The sequence below is a fragment of the Carassius auratus genome, chromosome 14 (assembly GCF_003368295.1).
Source record: "Carassius auratus strain Wakin chromosome 14, ASM336829v1, whole genome shotgun sequence".
Classification (NCBI taxonomy): Eukaryota; Metazoa; Chordata; class Actinopteri; order Cypriniformes; family Cyprinidae; genus Carassius; species Carassius auratus.
This window is the reverse complement of record NC_039256.1, coordinates 41,384-63,105: the sequence shown is the minus strand read 5'-3', so window position 1 is coordinate 63,105 and position 21,722 is coordinate 41,384. Positions and strand designations below refer to the sequence as shown.

Below are 21,722 nucleotides of genomic sequence, written 5' to 3'. Positions count from 1 at the left end.
AGGACGGGGAACTCACTTCTTCTGAACATGAAAAATGCACATTTATTATTTATAATTACATTTGTTTGCCTCTCTGCACCCAAATATTGTATTTTGATGCAGCTATACTCTCAATATAACTGTTTTCATTGATGTATTTTACTGTTTCTGTTGTCAGACAATAGAATGAATATGAAAAAGTGACTGAAACTGAATTTTTTTGAAGAAAAAAGTTGCTAAAGGGGTCTGTAAAGTAGCTAAATTGGGAACACTGTGCATCTACATTTCTTCAACTACGGGCTAGGCCATGGGTAAAACAGAAAATTCCCCTGCCACATCAACGTTAATCGTGCATTAATAAAATAAGTCCCGTTAATATAAATTTGCGTTAACGCGTTAATTTTGACAGCCCTAATTGAAATATTAGTTGTCACTTTATATCTCTAATACCTGTATGTCTTAGTAAGATGATATTTAAATTTGTAGTTTTGCAATCAAACAGTCACATCCCATTTTGTTTTCATCACTCATGTGCTCTGTGTGACCTAGTTTCCCTCATGTTTGATTATGTAATTTAGTTCAGGTGTGTGCTATTAATTATCTTCATTTGCTCCCGTATTTAAAGAGTCGCCCGCCCTGTCTTCCTTGGACTGGTATTGTTGATGTTACCCTGTGTGTTAGACCCTTTTCTTCCTGTGGATTACCATTAAAAGGATTTGTTGTTATAATCTTCGTTGTGCCTTCGTCTCCCTAACAGCAGGAGTATGGCAGAAAACTGGACCAACAAAAATCAGCATGAGGCTTCTCCCTCTCGTTTTGTTTTCGGTTTTTGTCCATTTAAATTTTTTGTTATGGATATCACCAACCTATTAATCACATTAGCCTCTCAAGACCTTCCTCCTTTGGACTATGCTGTTGAGTTCAGCCAGTTTGCCATTTTAACAGCTTTCGATGACACAACGCCGAACTCACTGTCGACCTCCCAGACACCACTGGACTGTGCTGGAGGGAGGAAATCATCCGGTGTCTGGAGAGCGTTTACCCCCGATCTAGAACACAGCCAGACCCAGAACCCAGCCTACCATCATCCTGCCATGAGGAGCATTAGCCTGAGCCCACTGATGACAGAGATCCAAAGCCCGGTGCGACCGATGAGCCATCGCCAGGGAGAGTGACAGAGCTGAGGATCATCTCGGAGCCAGAGCCTCAATCGACATCAGACCAAGTGCAAGAGCTGGCTACAGTGCTTCTATCTTCTCCGCTTCAGCTCCACCACCGCTGCCTCCTGGCCGCCCCTCTCCAATTTGGTCTGTCGTCAACCATCCGCTGCCTGGGGATTCCTCTGCTCTGGCTATATCTCAGGCTACTGTCAGGATCTTCTTTCCCTCCGGCTGTACTTTGGTCCTCCGTCACTCCAGCTCCACTGTGGCCTTCCGGATCCCAACCTCAGCCTCGGTCACTGAAGCCATCTGCTCTGCCTTGGCCCTCCAGATTCACCCCATTGCCTTGGCTCATTGGCTCTCCATCTCCATCTCGGGTTCCACTACCACCTGCTCCGCCACTGTTGGTTGGCTCCTTGGAGTCGGCAGCTCTTTCTTCCACCATAGCTCCTCCCTCCGTCTGCTCTACCTTTCTGCCATCAGGGCGGTGGCCTGAGTCACATTTGGCACCTCTTGATCCCTCCCGGTTACTCCTGGCTCCTCCCTCTGTCAGGTACACCCTGGACTTTGGTTGTCGTCGTCATCCTCCGCCAGAATCTCTACCTGTCTGCTAGCCTTTCTTGCCATCCCTTGTAAATCCCTTGTCAATCCCTTGTAATAAGCAGCGTGCACGCGCATTGTGGACCCGCCTATACTAACAAGCTCTTTAAATAACAAATAAAAAACATTGCTCTAGACTTCATATCAGGTTTGAGTTGGTCTATGGCTCAGTCTATTTTCAGCTCCTTACAATAGCAATGCGCCTGAACATACCTCTTTTTTAGACCAGCACGCCCATTGGCGAACAAATGGGTGCAAATGCATTTGCTAATTATACTAGCAAACACACTTGCACTGCGCCATGTGTAATATTGCACTGGGTGTATTATAGGGCCCTAAGTAAGAAAGTATTGACTTTAATATCTTCCTCTGATATAACTGTCAGACAAACACAATTTTGTAATAAACTACTATATCATTTTTGACACTACTATTAGAAGCAAGATTAAATTTCTTGCTCCTGAGATGTTTTTGAGGATAGATTAGCATGCTTAATAAGTGCTCTTTTTTCAAGCGAAAGGTCACTGACCTGAGGCACAGCAAGCCAGACACAGGCACAGCCATAGAAAAGGCTCCATTTGCTCAGAAAATGCCTGTCAATCCACAGAAGCACCTTGGGGAACATTTATACTGGCTTAACATGCATCACAGTGACATCATGCATTCTTTGAAGGGCCGTCAGTGGCTCATTTGGTGTTCAAGACAGAAAAACAAAACAAAACTAGTATTTATTTATTCATTTATTTTCGTTACTGGTAGCTGTTTTAAACATTTCAATAATAATTGCTCAGAGAAAAGTCATTACAAATTTCAAGTAATACACTTTTTTCATTCATTCATTCATTCACTGGAAGCTGCAGGTGCAAGTAAAAAATTTTTTTTACATTTAAAAAGATCTTGAAATGTCCAATGTGGACATACAGACAACATCTAAAATATAAACATTATTATGTATTTACAATTAAATATCAAATAAATCTTATATCAAAGACATATAGTTACTTCATGAATTGTTAAGGTAAGGTTTACGTAAACATAACCATTTAATGTACAAAGAAAAACATGTAACACTTTATAATAATGTTGTGTTATAAGTCATTTATAAATTATTGGTTAATGATGAACTAATCATTTACAAAACATGACTATACATTTATAAATGATAATTAAGTAATAAGTTAACATTTTAGTAAAGTTTTATTAATTTACTTATAAGTCACTTATAAGTTATTAGTTAATGATGAACGAATCATTTACAAAACATGACTACAGGTTTGCATATTGTGAAAAAGTTCATTATTTTCCATGATGTAATGATAAAAATTAAACTTTCATATATTTTAGATTCATTGCAGCCCAACTGAAATATTTCAGGTCTTTTATTGTTTAAATACTGATGATTTTGGCACATTATTTATCATTTATAAATAACTGAAGTATTTATGTCAAAATCGTTTTTTATAATTATCTCAAACAATTGTTAATCATGAACAAATGATGAACAAACCATTAGTAAATGATCAGTATATTATTTATTGGCGAATTTGTTAGCTGTTCTGCACAAACATGCAGGTATGCTAAAGCACTATTTTTAAGAAGAGTAACTCATTTGTTTTGAAGTGGATAAACATTTATAAATGCCTTAGTCAGGTGATTCCAGTGACTTGTGTTATATCATTTCACTCATCAGCACAGACTTGTGTTCTGTGTGGAGTGTGTGGGATCTAGTGATGAAGTGAACCTCTCAACCGCGTTTACCTTCCACTGAAGCTCACATTAGGTGCACAGAGTTAAAGACTCCATGTGTGGCAGAGAAGACAGCTGTCTATACCCTCACCAGGCAGTACTTAGTACACACTATAAAGTGTTCAACACATGTTATAGATGATGTGTAAACGCATGAATAAATCATTTACAAAGCTGTCTGCATCCCCTAATCTAAAGTGTAAACTATTCATCACTTCTAAATCTGTTACATATTCACTTGTAGACCTTTATTACCTGTTACAAATTATTTGAATATGTAAACATCACTTTTCACTTTTAAATGTGTTATATATTTGCAGATCTTTATAAATTATGTACAAACTGCAGTTTACCATGTAACGTTATTTGCCATATGTAAAGGTTCTGGTATACCTTTCAGTTACAGGATATACAAATCTATACAAATCCCTTATATGTTATTTAAAGGTACAGGTTGTAGAACCTGCCACAAGAGGGCGCACTATCAAAACAATAACAATCACGTAGTTTGATGACGCTAAGAAGGAGCGTGGAATGATTGGATGTGTTGTCTTCTATCCAACCACTGATGGCCATCAATCAGACGGAAAGATAAATCATGGATTTAACACGAGTTCAACGATTTGCGCAAGTAGATTACATACAAAATCAATGCAAAGACGCGATCAGACGATGGATCAGATCCATCCTCGCGTGGCTCTAGAGTGTTCGCCCCATGTCTGGCGTATATGCCCCTTTATAATAATATTGTTGATCATTATAATAGCATACATTTTCTGTAAAGATACAAATCAAAACAACTCACCTGTCGAGTAAAACACAAGTGAGATCGGCATCTTTTTCTAGTTGAAGTTTGTCGCGATGCTACTTCCGCATATGTCAACGAAAATGTTGTCATGTGGTTTCTACGTCAGTAAAGGCAGTAACAATGGGTAACTAACGTCATTGACAGGCGACTGAGTTATAGAATGTTGCAAGCAATCTATGATGGTCGTGGTTTGACGTCACTGCCGCAAACCAGTGTAGTTGTGTTGAAGCGCCAATTTTGAAAGTTTTAACTTGTGGTGGAAATTATGATTTTTTCAAGAGATTCGTTCATTTTCAGTTCGTTCACCAAAATGATTTGTTCAGATTCGTTCAATGATCCATTCAGTGACCATTTCTTTGTATTACACAAAATATGCCAGCAGGTGGCGAAATGAGTGTCACATGTGTTATGTCTTAAGCCAACGAACGTATTCACTTGTTACAAAAACTGATTTGGCTTTTATTAAAATGTTTGCATAATCACATTCAATATATAAAGTTTATTTAAGTTGTTCAGATGAACAAAGCACAAGGTTTTCTTGCAAATTAGCATTTTAATCATTTGGTCAGACAGTTCATATATTAGCCTATATATTCACATTCATAAATCGGGGATTAAACGTGGAATTATGTTCTGTATGCTTAATATGAAAGAAAGCTTATGTGCACAGTACCTATAACTGCGCTTTGCACTTTGCGAGATTGACATTCTAAATGGCCAACTGACCCGGTTTACTCGCATTAATTTTGTTCACGAATGAGATAAGCTATGTACCAGTTCATTTCATTCACGAACGACATGTGTACCAGTTCAGTCATTTCATTCATGAACGAGATGTACTAAATCATTCAACTCATTCACGAACGACATGGGTATCAGTTCAGTCATTTCATTCACGAACGATATCTCTAGATCTCGTTCAGACTTATATGAAACTCGCGTATTCGTTCACTACATTCAACAAATCACATGCTTCGTCACATGTCATACTCGAAGGCTATTGGCTCGAAGTTGAGTAACTCTTTGACAAGATGAAACAATTCACAGAGATACCCAGTTCACCCAGGGGGTTAGGGTATCTTATTTTATTGAAGCAGCCCTGGGCGCCACCATTGGCTAGCGGACCCCCACCTACTGTTAGCATTCCATTGACTCCCATTCATTTTGGCGTCACTTTGACAGTGAATAACTTTTAATCTGAGGTGTTTAAAGACTCCATTTGTCTATTCATTATTTCTAAAGAAACACGAAAATGTATAAAAGGCCCCATTAACTTGTATCTTACGTTGTGGTCCCGTAGAACCAGTTTTTGTAAAACAGGCTAACAATTGCGTCATAACCTGCGACTCTCTGTCGCACAGTAGAGAAATTACCATATAGACAGGAGAAGAAGCTTGCAGGCAATCTTTTACTATCTATGAGCGGAAGACATGGATGCATGTAGTCAAGGGGGAAGCCCATAGAGAGTCCATAAAAGCAACGGGACAAAATTATTCAACAACGTCTTCAAGATTCGGTGGGTGATTCAGATTTCTGTTGGCACAGCGATTAAAAGACTTGCAATTGTCAGACAGGTTGCTCACGTAACATCTACGTCATCAAGCTCAGTTTGAGTCTGCGCAATACGCTCTAAAGAAGTGCGTGCTTCTAATTGACTTCACTTGTCTCTGTTGAATCCAGTGGGGTCGCTGTGTCCATTTCTTTTACTGTCTATGGGTTCACCAAGCTGTGCATGAGCTGCTAATAGCACCGCGCTGCTTTGGAGGGAGGAATTTCAGTGAACGAGAAATATGAGCCAGTGGATTACGTGAACGAGAATGATTCGTTCACCTAAAAGATTCGAACGAAACATCACTAGTTTTAACGGAAGCTATGTACTGCTATTAATGTATAATGATTATATTACGGAATACATATATTTTTCTCATATGATGGTATCATACATCTTCTGAAGACTTGGAATAAAATGCACAAAGTAATGGACTACGTTTATGGTGCGTTTTCATGTTAGGTGAGCAGCTGTCGCATGGGAAACAAAATAAAAAATAAACAATTAAGTGCTGATTAAATGGTGGCAGAGTGTTAATTTATCTATTTTAAAAAAAAAATAAGTTCAAGCTTGAATAAAGTGATGGAATTAGATGGATCGTGTAACAGGAAGATCTGCAAATGATATGTAACACATTTAGAAGTGATGAATAGTTTACATTTTAGATTATGGGATGCAGAAAGTGTAATAAATGACTTGTGTACATATACAAATAATTTGTAACAAGTAATACAGGTCTACAAGTGATAAGTAACATATTTACAAGTGATGAATAGTTTACACTTTAGATTAGGGGATGCAGAAAGCTTTGTAAATGATTCATTCATGCATTTACACATCATCTATAACATGTGTTGAACACTTTATAGTGTGTACTAAGTACTGCCTGGTGAGGGTATAGACAGCTGTCTTCTCTGCCACACATGGAGTCTTTAACTTTGTGCACCTGATGTGAGCTTCAGTGGAAGGTAAACGCGGTTGAGAGGTTCACTTCATCACTAGATCCCACACACTCCACACAGAACACAAGTCTGTGCTGATGAGTGAAATTATATAACACAAGCCACTGGAATCACCTGACTAAGGCATTTATAAATGTTTATCCACTTCAAAACAAATGAGTTACTCTTCTTAAAAATAGTGCTTTAGCATACCTGCATGTTTGTGCAGACCAGCTAACAAATTCGCCAATAAATAATATACTGATCATTTACTAATGGTTTGTTCATGATTAACAATTGTTTGAGATAATTATACAAAACGATTTTGACATAAATACTTCAGTTATTTATAAATGATAAATAAAGTGCCAAAATCATCAGTATTAAAACAATAAAAAACCTGAAATATTTCAGTTGGGCTGCAATGAATCTAAAATATATGAAAGTTTAATTTTTATCATTACATTATGGAAAATAATGAACTTTACCTGCATGTTTGTGGCTAGACAACAAATACGCCAATAAATCATATACTGATCATTTACTAATGGTTTGTTCATCATTTATTCTTGATTAACAGTTGTTTATAGAGATAAATACACAAAAAGATTTTGACATAAATACTTCAGTTATTGATAAATTATAAATACTGTTTTCAGCTAATAACTTATTAACCATCTACTAATGATCAGTTTGATTTATTTCATGATTTCAACTTTTCATGATCTTACAACACATTTGTAAATCACTAGCATACCACTCATTAATAATTTTTGAACATATAGTCATGTTTTGTAAATTATTTGTTCATCATTAACTAATAACTTATAAGTGACTTATAAGTGAATTAATAAAACATTACTAAAATGTTAACTTATTACTTATTAATCATTTATAAACATATAGTCATGTTTTGTAAATGATTAGTTCATCATTCATTAATAATTTATAAATGACTTATAACAGAACGTTATTATAAAGTGTTACGAAAAAACATAAATAATACATAATTATTCTGATGATTTCATTTTTATATTAATGCCACAATTTAGATGTCTCTGAATTTGTTCATATGTAAATAATATACATTTTAGATGATGTCAATATTCTATGATTCGGTATATATGCAAATGTAAGAAAGTAAATGTATATATGGTAACTAAACTTCATGTAAAAATAGATAAGAATACTCGTGAAATCTCGTTGGACACTTCTGATGCTTTGCACCAGTAAAGTTTTAACTGCTGAACACTGGCTGAGTTACTTGTGCTCATAACCAATTAAGAAAGAAAAAAAAAAAACATAAAAAATTCTCTAGAGGTAAAGAGGAATGATAAGAGGAGAAATAATCTCTATAGTTTGATGGCTATGCATTATGTATTTCTCACGTTTTATTCTCTTTCACATTTCCTTTTTTGGTTTTTAGTTTTTCTTTTGACCTCACCCTGTTGTCAGTGCTCAAATCAGCAGGCATTATATTTTATAGACCCGTCTCACTGCTTCAGGTGCCCGACTGATGCCTCCAGTTGCAGAATGAACTACTTTCCTATGGGCGGCAGTTTGTCACTCCTCCATTTCTCTTGAAGGAGAACTGGATATGCACTCCCTCTGGGACAAATGGTTATTTTTTATACTTTCTACACTACCCGTCCATCCATTACCACTCTCAGTGCTGCTTTCACTGCGCTGGGTGTAAGTAGCATCTACATGTAGCTACGGGCAGAGCCTTTAAGACCTATCGATCATTTTCCAGGGTTATTCAACATGCGGCCTGTAGTTGGAGGTCTGACATATTGCAGCAATTGAGAATACTTCATGCTCTGCTGTGTCCGCACTGGGTCCTTCTGGTTTGGGTTGGATTTTAAACTTCACTGAACCGAAATAGTCATCTCTCTCAAAAATGTCTCTGTATATATATATTTATATATATTAGTGCTGTCAAAATTAGCGCGTTAATGCATTCGATTAATTTGAAATATTTAACGCGTTAAAAAAAAAATAACGCAATTAACGCGGTTGCATTTTTTTTATTTCCGGTTGTGGCCTATGTGTGTTCAACGTGCAAAGAAATATGGATAAGACCAAGGAAGGACTTTTAGACGGAAAGTTTCAGTATAAAACTCTGGCGGATTACTCTTCAGTCTGCCACAAGAAACATTACTCTTCATTCAGTCTGCCACAAGAAAGAGCAACATTAAAATCATGAACTCAAATGTCATTGTTTAAAAAAAAAAACAAACAAAAAAAAACAATGACTGTTGTAACAGTGCGTAAATCAGACCTTTCTGTACCACTAACGTTAATAAGCTTAAACGAAAATAACGAAATAATTGTGTAGCGGAGTATTTTTTGTACACAGTGCCGCGAACTGTCAATCACTCCTGTACGGGTGCATCACTGTCCTCCTCCAGCTGCAGCAACTTGCGCTCTCTTCATCAAGCTTTAAAACAAAAAGGGGACAAAAAGATCATATTGTCTTTGTGCATAGGCTATAGATTAATTAGATAAATGAATATCTAAATTTGTGTCTTGCCGCCTACGGTATTTTTTTAGAACTTAGAAAAAAGATGCTGCAACCAATGAGCAGCCAGCGGGGGCTGCAGGACGACTCAACCTCCGCAGACAGTTTTTAATGTTAATCAGACAATAAATACTCAAGATTTTGCTTTAGTATAATTTTCGGGACAATTAGGGCCAGATTCGGGAGTCGGGACAACAGTTTAGATTTCGGGACTGTCCCAAATTTTTCGGGACGTCTGGTCACCCTTCCTGAAAGAGCTGCATTACTTCATTAGCTTGAGTCTGACCTGCAGTGATAGGATTCAAATTTGGTGAGATGTCAATCAGTGAATCATCTGATTCTGGTCTTGTTCTTGCAGTATTCAGAGTCTGAAGCCAAGAAAACATATTAAGTGTTGTTGTTAACTGTATTTGATTTTTAACCGAACCGAGCGTTGTGTACACTCACAACGAGTTTCACACACCTTCTCCGGCCACGTTGAGTTGTTGACACTTAACAGTGGGAAAAGCGACACATGCGCTATTCACTTGTATAACTTAAGGGTGAATGGGTAATGTAGTTTCTGCTCTGGGTGGGATGAATTAGGAAGCTTGCATTGAGAAGGGCGCTCTGAAAATCGGCAGTGCAGGTAAAAGATTAAAACCTCTATTAAAACAGATGTCCAAATGGGCGTACCGGTACGCTAAAAGCACGTTCTGGGCACACGGAGAGGTGGCGGTACGCTCAAGAGCTATATTTGGAAGTGGCGGTACTGAGTACTGGTGCGTACCGGCCCACTTAAAGCACTGGCAATGACTATACTTTGGAATTTTTTTTGCAGTCCACTTAGAATTCAACATGGAAATCATTTTCGATTTTTATTGGCATTGATTGTTTTGAAATTCAAATGGCACTTACATGCTTGTGTTTTTATTTCTGTAATAAATATGGCTTTCAAGCCAACAGTTAATTTGGAGGATATTGATGGTTTATTGCAGGTATGTTGTTTACATGAGAAAATCTGTGTTACAAGTTAAACAAAAATTCCAATAAACAATCATATTTTGAATTTAAATAGTTTCTTTGTCTTGAGTTTACATTAATTATTTACATTTTACATTTACATATCCAAAAAGTTTCAGTCTTTTAATTGCGATTAATCGCGATTAATTTTAAAAAATTGTGCGATTAATTTGTTAATTTTTTTAATCGATTGACAGCACTATTATATATATATATATATATAATTTTTTGAGGGTATTTTTTTATGCATTTATTTTGTGTGTGTGTGTGTGTGTGTTTATTTGTTAATAAGGGGTTTGTGGACACATGGCAGATTTTTGGGTTAAAGAAATATTGCTTTTTTTTTTTAAAGAGAAAAGATAAAATGATGACCTTGGGCTATGATGAGCCCACCAGATTTGGCACAGAAGGCCCATAGTATCATGCTGTTACTAGAGTAATTATTATTTTTTAATTGAATACTTAATGTAATTCATGGGGTCATTATGAGTCATTATGAGTTAAATGTACAATGATTTAAATGTACCTTTCAGACATCTTTGATATGCATTAAAACGTATAGGCTGAAATTATGCTTGAATTCATAGTGAATTCACATTTGAGTTTACAGTGTTGCTGTTATGGTTTGGTCATCTGAATACCCTCACTCTCTATTAACACTTTTGCCTTCAGAACTGCCTTAAAGTGGTCATGAACAGCTGTTTTTATTATTTTGTATTCTGATCTAAGGTCGACTTATAATGTTATCAAGATGTTTACATCAAAAGCATCTTAATTTAGCAGTAATAGGTTAATGTCTGTCCTGTTTTGACCCTCTCATCGAACGCTCTGTTTGAATAGGTGTGGTGGATTGTAAACTCAGAAGTAAACACCCACTGCTGTGATTGGCTAACAGTTGTGCTTGTCTGACAGACTACAGCCTTCACAGATGGACGCTGCTGTGATTTATGTTAAAAACGCATACATACTATGAACATATCAAAGAATCTGTAAAAACAGACAAAGCAACAGTGAGCACGTAATAAAAACAAACTCGTGTGGTGCGACATCGGATCCAATATAGTCAAACAGCATCGCCTTTTAGATTCAATCTTTCTAAAATTCTGTTATCGAATTGTGCTTTCTTTGTAAACAAATCCCTGGTACAATAAAGTGAACAAAGGACCAAGTTCTTACTGACGCGATCTGCATCTTTATTTAAAAAAAAGCTTCATCCAGTCTTTCCCAATGTTACGATCAAGAAGGAAGGCGATGCAAAGCCTGTGTTTTTCCACAACTTAGCTCTACACAACATCTTATTGTCTTCAGAGTATCTTTATCATTTGGTTTCTTTGTAGACCTGCGTTTGCCTCTTGATATTCACACTACATGTGGGAATCGGTGTGTGGAGCTAAACAGCCAGTCAGGGAATTTTGATTTCTCAGTTCATGACGACTTACTTCTTAACTACTCAGATTCAACAAGGTCCTTTAAACGTTCCTCAGAGATTTTGGTCTACAATGACATGAGAGCATCACAAAATTGTTGCAGATTTGTCGGCTGAACATCCAAGATGCGAAACCGTCAAAAAATGGCTACACTGTGGTCATAAAGTATTGGACATGGTCTGCAACAATACTCAGGTAGGCTGTGATGTTTAAATGATGATAATTTGGTACCCAAAGTGTGCCAAGAAGATATCCCCATACCATTACACCACCAGCAGCAGGAGGGATCCATGCTTGCATGTTGTTTATAGCAAATTCTGCCTCTACCACACAGATGTCCCAGCAGAAATCAAGTCCAGGCAACCTTTTTCCAGTCTTCATTTTTCCACTTTTGGTGAGTGTGGCGGGTGGGGCGGGACCGAGAGGCGAGCAGTGAGGCCAGGTGTAGTGATTGGAGATGAGCTACACCTGGGCCCCACCGCCAGTATTGAGTCCCACGTAGGAGATGGAAGGATATAAAACTGGAGCGACTATACTGAAGGACGAGAGAGGACCAGGCCTGGGCCATATTTTATGTTTTGGTTTTTATTTATGCGCATCAGTCGTCCGTGAGGGGCTGGTGCGCTGTTTTGTGTTTATTTTGAATATTAAAGTGACGTTTTATTGTGCGCCGGTTCCCGCCTCCTTCTTCCGGATGAATATGAAGGCTTGATTATTACAGTGGTGCCGAAGCCCGGGAGAAGGAGGGACGCGCTGCTGAAGATCCCTCGCCGCTGTGGTGAATCCGCGGTGCCATCGAGCTGTCGAGGAGTGTGCCGCCATGGACGCACGAGGCGGTGGGCTGGAGCGAGTTGCCAGGGATGGGCGGGCCCCCCACGATATGGAGGGGCGGCTGCCGTCCGTGAGGGAGCGGAGGAGCCGGCGCCGTTCGCCAGGGGGCCGGAGCCTGCTGCCTCCGTGAAGGAATCTGGAGGGGCAGGGAATGGGGGACTCCTGCCGGCTGCCCAAAACCAGAGGAGCCGTCGCCGTCCGCCAAGGGCCGTCCAGTGCCACTGCCAGGCACCGCGGAGGAGATCACCCAGCTGGTGGAGGGTCGAGCAGCAGTGCGTCTGGGAACCTGAATTTTTTTTTTCCTCTCTCCCCTCTCTCGTCTCTGTCGCACCTCCTTCCATCTCCTTTCCTCTCGCCTCGTCTGTCCTACCCCTGGGTTCCCGCAGGTCCCCGTGAGCGGCCCCCCCAGATGGAAGGGGGGGGGAGTAGAGCGCAGTCTCGGGAGTACCCCCTGGCCTGCGAGGGGCGATGGGGGTATGTGGCGAGTGGGGTGGGGCCGAGAGGCGTGGAAACGAGGAGTGAGGCCAGGTGTAGTGATTGGAGATGAGCTACACCTGCGCCCCACCGCCGGTATCGAGTCCCACGTAGGAGATGGAAGGATATAAAACTGGAGCGACTATAGTGAAGGACGAGAGAGGACCAGGCCTGGGCCATATTTTATGTTTTGGTTTTTATTTATGCGCACCAGTCGTCCGTGAGGGGCTGGTGCGCTGTTTTTTGTTTATTTTGAATATTAAAGTGATGTTTGATTGTATGCCGGTTCCCGCCTCCTTCTTCCGGATGAATATGAAGGTTTGATTATTACAGTGAGCATGTGTGAATTGTAGCCTCTGTTTTCTGTTCATAGCTGACAGGAGCAGCACCTGCTGTGTTTTTCTGCTGCTGTAGCCCATCTGCTTCAAGGTTCAATGCCTTGTGTGTTCAGAGATGCTCTTTTGCATACCTCGGTTCTAACGAGTAGTTATTTGAGTTACTGTTGCCTTTCAGTCAACTCAAACCAGTCTGGCCATTCTCCTCTGACCTCTGGTTTTGGCATTTTCAGCCACAGAACTGCACTCACTGGATATTTTCTAATTTTTTTTATATAATTCTCTGTAAACCCTAGAAATGCTTGTGCATGAAAATCCCAGTAGATCAGCAGTTTATGATCAGTCTGGCACCAACACACATTCAAAGTCACTTAAATCACCTTTCTTTCTCATTCTAATGCTCGGTTTGAACTTCAGAAGATCGTCTTGACCATGTCTACATGCCTAAATGCACTGCCATGTTGCTGCCATTGGCTGATTAGATACTACAAGTTGAACAGATGTACCTAAGAAAGTGGCCAGTGAGTGAAGAGTCACTGGATAAATGTTACTTTCAGATGAACCTCTTTCACTGTAATTCTGCTTGGTTTGTCATCTGTCATTCAGCGAACAGAATAGCTGATTTATTATTTTACATTAGTGATACTTAAAAAAAGTATTAATAAGCAATGATATTTAAAGTCTTTATACATTTGGAGAGTAAGAGTAAGTCTGTTGAAGCAGAAAGGCACCACACCTGATGGAGTTTCTGAGGGCTTTTAACATTTCCTGTGATCAGTTGATGAAATCCTTTGCTTGAAATATATCACTGAATACTCTGAAGAGAGACAAAGGGATTGCAGCTTTAAAAGCCTGATAGCTTATGAAAGAGCACTGTTCAGCTGTCAGAGCATCTTTGGCCAAATTATGTGAAAACTACATCCACAATCGCCAGTGGCTCTTTCCCTACAGAAATCTAGAGCTAGAGTGTTAAAAAGTCTAATTTGCGTAGTATGATCTCAAACCTGACATTTACCTGCCGGTACAATGGCCAGTGATTGGAGGCAGTTATGATGTTCCACATTTAGATATAATATATTTGCTTTGCAGTCTATAAATTTGGTTCTGTAGGTTTGATTTCAGAGGGGACACAAGAGAATGGATAGTGCCAGATTTCTGCCATTTCAAAAGGTCAAATGTGATCACTGAATTTACAGAGAGGCTCTTGATGTACATGTTTTAGCCTGTTTTTTCCCTGACATTTTGCAGAATGGGGTTGTGCTCACCAGCTACTTGAAATGGGGTCACACAAACTGTTTGTGTCCCCACACACAGGAAACAGAAAAAAACATTGCTCCTTCAAAGCTACAGTAGCTAGACCACTGTGTAAGAAATATCACACCAGTCTGTTTATATTTGTGTTCAGATTTATTTCAAGCCTTAAGACATGTTTCAATGTCTAACAACAAGGCCAGTGGAGAAGATTTGTTTTTGAAATCCTGTTGTGTCACGCTACATATAGTATAACTTTATGGTACAGTTAGTTGGTGGCATAGTTGACAATACTTTTGTGGACATAAGGAAAATAAAATATTTTCTTAATTTAAATTAAAAATGTATCAGATAAATATGATTTATTTGAAGGAAAGTGATAGAAAAAAAAGAATGTCATCAGTGGAAATGAAATTTAACCTAAATTGTAAAATAATTTATAATCAAATTTCATATAATTTATTATAGACTTATGTATATGCTAAATGTACACGTTTTTAATATACTAATTTACAATTTGATTAATTTGAGTCCACCACATGTCATGTTTATTTAATGTGCTCCTGCATGCTTGTGATGCACATTTCTACTTTGCATTTGAGTGAATAATATGTGAAGAAATACACAATGTGTGCAAATATTAGTTTGTCAAATAAAGTGAAATTAATTCACTCTGGTGACTCAAATATACAAGATGAACAGATAAATGTCAAAATAAAGCTAATGCTAGCACATGATTGTTTTCTAAGTCTTTTCATAATCCCCTCCTGTACAGAATTTAGTCCGATCAAAGTCAAACATTCCCCAAAATAAATGTAATTATTCATAACCTGTTTTGCACAAAAAGAACACAATCTCCACAACACCCAGTATTCAAGCTTTGTCAATGCTTTTAAAACCCTAAGATAATCATAATAATTATTTAAGAAGTTAGGCATCAACTCTCAATTCCTGTAGAAGAGCGTATGCGTGGATAACTGTTGTGACGTGTAAAAACATTGTTTGGAGTGATTGAGGATAGTCAGAGAATGATGTTCAGTAAAACTAAGTGCTTTCAGTACACTAAAAGCAAATGGACTTGCTTAACTTGAATTAAAGTCATAAAGTAGATCGATTCCTTTTCAAAGCCCTTATTCACTGTATGAGACACTGTCAGTTTAAGTATAGCAACATTATGGCTTCAATTAAAACCGGACCATATTCAGTCATAAAGAAAAGCTATGACTTGACATGCTGACAGGCTAGGACTTGTCAGTGCATTATTTTAACCGTAATGTCACAGAAAATTTCTCTTCATTCTCTAACATATTTTTTTTTCAGTGCAGCATTTGTTAAACCATCATCTCATTTCGTTCATTAGACTGAAGTACCTCTTATTCATGCACAGTTTTGTAGCTCAAAGTGTTAACGCTTGAAAGTCATGCATCATAAAGCTACCACCATGAATACCATCTCGCTAATAAAAACTAACACCATTTAAGTGTGCATATTTATGGTCCTCAATAACCCAAAAGTCTTCATAAAAAATGAGAGCTGACATGGTTAGAAGGAATCCTCCAACGTAGCCCCTCACGGGTCCCCTTTAATGTATGAGACGTTCCATTAAAAGGGGAGCATGTCCTCACAAGCAGAGCTTTTAGGCTGATTAGTTACAGGAATAGAAATAAAGGTCTCCTGATGACCTTCAGTAACACTGCTGGTAGGTCTCCAGCATCCTTCCAATACACACACACACACACACACACACACACACATAGCAAGCTCCGGTTGTTTAATATTCCAGTAGCAGCCCGTGAAGCCATCTCTCATTGGACATCATAATTACTATTAGGAGAAAAAGAAAAAGGCAAATCTGCATGTTCAATTAGAGCCAGCCTTGTGCCAAATAGATAACACACAATATTGGCTAATGTCCTTGATTTAGAACTTCTCATGCTCGCCATCATTCTCCCTGCTCTCCCTCCCTGTGCACTGATGTTAAAAAAATGCTGAAATGCATTTGAAGGAGCATGGATGAGAGCTCAAAAAAGAGCATCTGGAATCTTCACTGGACATCTGAATTCTTCTGTGAACAATGGGATTTGCTAAGATAAAGTAGGACACACTTTATTGGTCTTGCAATAACATTTATTAGCCTAACCCTAGTCAAGGCTCTAACCTTACCTTGATTGACCTATTATTTAAAAGGCACAGACTGGTGTAGTGCAAGGCCCTAAAAATAACTTTAAACCAGCGTTGTTCAGCCATGGGCATCACTATGGTTTCTGGGCCCCCTGATCAGCATATTGGGCCCCTCTTGGTATCCATCACATTCAAACTAAAACTCAAAAGGTTTCAGAGATCACGGGTTGGAATCTTCCTAAACTTTTCCCTTGTTATGGTGCTCCTGTGTCCAGCACTGCTCTTGGAGATCGAACTTTCTACAACGAGTTCTACAAAATTTAGCTTCAATTGGCTCCCACAGGCTTTGTTCAATTGGGGTTGAAGCTGAAATCTGACCCTATAGGAGTATATGATTGGACTTCCCTCTCGCACCCCCAACCCTGAAATCGGATGGACTGTCATAACTGTTTGATAGGAATGTTATTGCGGGACCTGACCCTTAACTCTAAAATCAGAAGCTATAGTCTGGTTGATTATAGTTTTCAGGCTTTAGCAAAAACTCCAAACCAGGCATGTCCAATCCTCCTCCTCCTGGGAAATCAACTTTTCATAGAGTTTAGATCTATTCTGCTTCAACACACCTATCAGTTCTGAGGATCCTAGTTAGTTGGGTTTGGTGTGTGAAATCTACCCCTTTTTGAGCAGGTTTGAACATCCCTGCCACAGGCCTACACCTAAAACCAGGCTTTGCAAGACCTGGCTCTAACTCTAAAATTAGAAGGTATAGATGATTGGTTGGCTTTAACAAAAACATTAAAATCAGGTAGCCATCCAGGAGCAAGATTGGTCAACCTGACCTAAACCTACAAGAGGATCAAGGGGCGATGACATTTGATAGGGAGTGCTGTTCCAGGACCAATAAAGGATGTTAATCTAGAACAGGGGTCTCCAAACTTGGTCCTGCGGGCCAGTCTCCTTCAAAGTTTAGCTCCAACTTGGCTTTTCACACCCGCCTGGATGTTTCTAGTGTGCCTAGTAAGACTTTAATTAGCTGGTTCAGGTGTGTTTAATTAGGGTTGGAACTAAACTCTGCAGGGCACCGGCCCTCCAGGACCAAGTTTGGAGACCCTGATCTAGAATCCAATGTTCCACTTGTGCAAATTGCATTATTGGAATGCTTACAGATGGATGGAAGATCAAGTGATTACATCCAAGCCTTATATCACCAAAATTAAATATATAAAAAAAACGAAACATAATCAAAATCCAAACCACTTATTTTCTCTCCCTTTACATAAGGTCCCCATTTCCATCAAAGAAACGAGACAGATGATTGCCCTTAATCTTGATGACGGAGGTGGACAGTGGGATGCATCTGCAATCGATCCCACAGCAGGGGCCTGGTGGGCAGGCTAATTCCCGCAGTGGAGTGGGCTGATAGATGAAGCCCTCTGTCCTGGCCTGCCACACGTCCAGACAGGGCGAGATCCATGTGAGAGCAGCAGGGCCCATAAGATGATGAGCCAGACTGCAAGGAGGATACAGGTCACGGTGGCCTCATTAACACCACCACAAACACACACTTGCCAAACAAGCATCACACTCAATCTCACACAATACACTGCAGGACAGAGCTGAAGTGTTTTTTGATCTGGGCCTTTGGTATTTCAGATGATGGGATTCAGGTAATTGTGTTTTCTCAGGGAGCAGGGTCAAGGGAAATGTGAATGGCTCTTGCACTGTGGGTGGGATTCACCTACAGTGGGATTTCAGCTTCAGATTTGCCATCAGCTGGAAAATGCATGAAATCCGTTTCTTTCCTTAACTCAAAAGGCAATTGTGTCTTCTGCCAATTAGCAGAACAATCAATTTTCAGACAGCACACCTACCTTGCAGAGAAAGTATTATTTTTATCCTTTGGATGATCTGTGAGAATGTTGCTAAAATGTTTCTTAAAATTAGGTACAATCAGATTTACACATTGTTACTTACATTTGCTTACCAGCTTATCAACTAAAAACAAGTTTAAAAACCCTTCCAACATCATCTTTTAACCGTCTGGACAGCTTTCTCAGTAATGGTACACAAGCACTTTGTTCAACACGTTTCTTCAGTTGTGTCCCAAATATCATGCCTTAGTTTAAACTGTAGTATTTGTGCTAATATAAGCACTGTGTAGCAACTACATTTATCAAACTGCAAGTTGTGATGGCATCTAGTTTTTATAAAAGATTAGTTGGATTCTCTACTGCTGCATTCCTCTAAGCCTTGCCATTACTATTTGGTAAGCCTTTTCCTTTCCTTTGCTGTGATGGCTAAAATCACAGCTTTGACAAGTATTGCAGAGCTAGCTGATTGATATTGGTAGTACTTGTGGCGAGTACCCCTTTTTGCAATAACAGGATTCCTGTTTCAATTTTCAAGGATCTTGATAGTTTATAGAGGCTGTCAGTAAAACCCAGCTACCCCAGTACTGCTTTTTTATCTCATCAAACCAAGTAGGGAAAATAATTCCATTCAGGGGACACATCAGCATCAGTAATATCCAATTTACCGAGTAAGGAATGAGGCGGTTGACCGTATAATAACATGCTACATGAAGCTTAGCAATATGGAATATTTGAATAGAAAATGCATTCATGGTAAAATAAATCTATCCAAATCCAAAGAAAATCAAAGCAATTAATAAAGCATTGATGCAATCTGGAGAATGCAAACAAACTTAATTATTCATAGCAGGAAGCGAAGTGAAGAAACAACCTAAGACCTTATCTGAAAATTCAATGATCGCTTAAAAGAGAAAGCCAGACACAGCTTTCAATCCATATAAAAAAAGAGAGTGAAAGATTTACAGTGGCTTCCTTTAGAATAGCCTCCCACAGCCGCAGTCTCATACAATATCACCTGCTTGAATCTCAACATGTACAATGTCACAGCCTCAAATATATCTAGAATTTTATAAATCTCCAAGCTCAAAGAATGCATATCTTTATAATGTATGTGTTGCTTTTATTTTATATACATATTTATCTCAAAGGAGTTTTAAATGTTAATTCAACATATTCAAATTCAACAGTCAATTGTGTGACATGGAAACCCACAAAGTCAATTGAAATGTATATAATTATGTCTCACATCTAATAAAAGCCTCTTGGGAATGTGTTTTTAAATTTACATCTAGAGTCTGCTACAATGATATGGTACAACTGCTAAGATGATAAATGTAACCCTGGTAATTCCTGTGAAAAACTGCTGTCTCTTTATCGCTGCATAAATACATAACTATGCATGCTAATTCAAACATTTTGTTTGCAATTCACTGCTGGCAGAACGTCCATCATCGCTGGCATCAATTAAAAGTACTTTGGTGTTTCATGCAAAATCTCAAACGAAAACAAAAGTATTTTTAATAATCTAACTATATACTGGCAATGACTACATATGGCAATGGATTATTAATAATTTATCACTGCTAACAGATTTTTTCATTCATTTTTACATACTACGTGATAAATCAACATGATTTTTCCTGCTAATTGACAGTTATCCATGGGAAGAGCTTAAGTATTTAACTCGCAATATTACTTTTTCATGATCCTTTACATTATGACGCAAAGATCATTGTGCAAAGTTAAGTATTAAAGGAAATATCATTTGACAAGGACTTTTCTTATTCTTCTGTGGAATTAAATGTTCTCTTACCTTCAGAATGATGGGACAGGGTCAGAAGGCTCACACAAGAGGCACCAATTCCTGATCCAAAAACAGTGATGCGATTGGAATCACCGCCAAAATAGCCAATATTCTCGCTTATCCAACGGAGAGCCTGGATTTGATCCAAAAGCCCATAATTTCCCTTAGCAGCTTGGTCTCCTGTGCTGAGAAACCCTGTAACAGAGTGAGGGCACATGGCATTAAGAGAACCTGTATCACCTTAAGGCTCTTGACAAACAAACTCATGCATTTAAACTTCAGAATTGGCCTCACACTGTTTTTGCAATGGACTTAAATGATGCCTCATATTGTGCAGCTCGCTGAGGAGAGGTGTACTGTTCATTTTTCCAGCAATCTGACTTTTTGCCTGGTAGATGTGAAAAAAATCCTATGGACTCAATTTGAATGAGGGACTCAGGGCATAACTTGAAACTGGAATATCATAGAGGAGTGATCTCTACGGACTTCTGCAAGTGCAAAGCAATGCACTAAAATACTCCAAATACTTTGGCCACTGCAAACAACACAGGCACTCAAATAAATTTTCTTCTTCTTCTTCTGTTTTTTTTTTTTAATAAATTTTAACAAACATGAATCATAAAGAAATATAACATGAAGAATAATAGAAATGACAGCATTCTGTTTCTGAAGGACATCTCAAGGAAATCATGCACCATTATAAAATAATAAAAGCTGAATGCTGTATTGACAGTGTGTTGACTGTTATTTGTGCTCAAACACATTATTGTGTATAGTTATTCATCAGAATTCCTAACCAGATTTTTTAGCAGGGAATAGAAAAACATGACTGAAAAAATGTTAATCTACATGTTGTCTCCCAGAAGAGCCATTATTAGCGCTGCTAACAGGGAAATGAATTTTCTGATACATGGAGGTTAAATGTTTTATCTGGATTGCTTCCTGTCTTCACTCTGACACTGGATGGTTAGCTCTGACAACCTGACATCTCTAGAGGTGAGGCCTCAAATTGCGGGGCTGGTGTTAACATGTGTGCCACTGTGTGTTCGTGCCTATGTGAGAGAAAACGAGAAACTGAAATAGAGAAGGAGAGAGTGGGCGAGAGAGATAAGAGGAGATTCACTAAACAGCTGTGCGACTTTAACATGCAGCATTTCAGTGCAAACCCCTGCATCTTATTCAATAACCACCTGCAGTTCAGTTGAAGCAGGCACCAAATGTGCTGCTATAGTGCTACACCATGTGAAAATTAAGCATTATTTTGTAAAATGTGCTATATTGATTGTGGCACATGATCAACAT

At 38.7% G+C, this 21,722-nt stretch overlaps 1 protein-coding gene across 1 annotated transcript in view; it reads right to left on the bottom strand.

The window, feature by feature from the left end:
• Positions 1-20,784, bottom strand: part of LOC113114341 (neuroligin-3-like) — a 75,214-nt gene extending 54,430 nt beyond the window's left edge. Inside the window, exons 1-2 of the mRNA XM_026281253.1 lie at positions 20,715-20,784; positions 20,430-20,615 (exon numbers count right to left, since the gene is read on the bottom strand). Of these exons, the coding sequence (XP_026137038.1) occupies positions 20,430-20,615; positions 20,715-20,784 (256 nt within the window). The remainder of the gene's footprint in view (positions 1-20,429; positions 20,616-20,714) is intronic.
• Between the last annotated feature and the right edge of the window lie 938 nt (positions 20,785-21,722).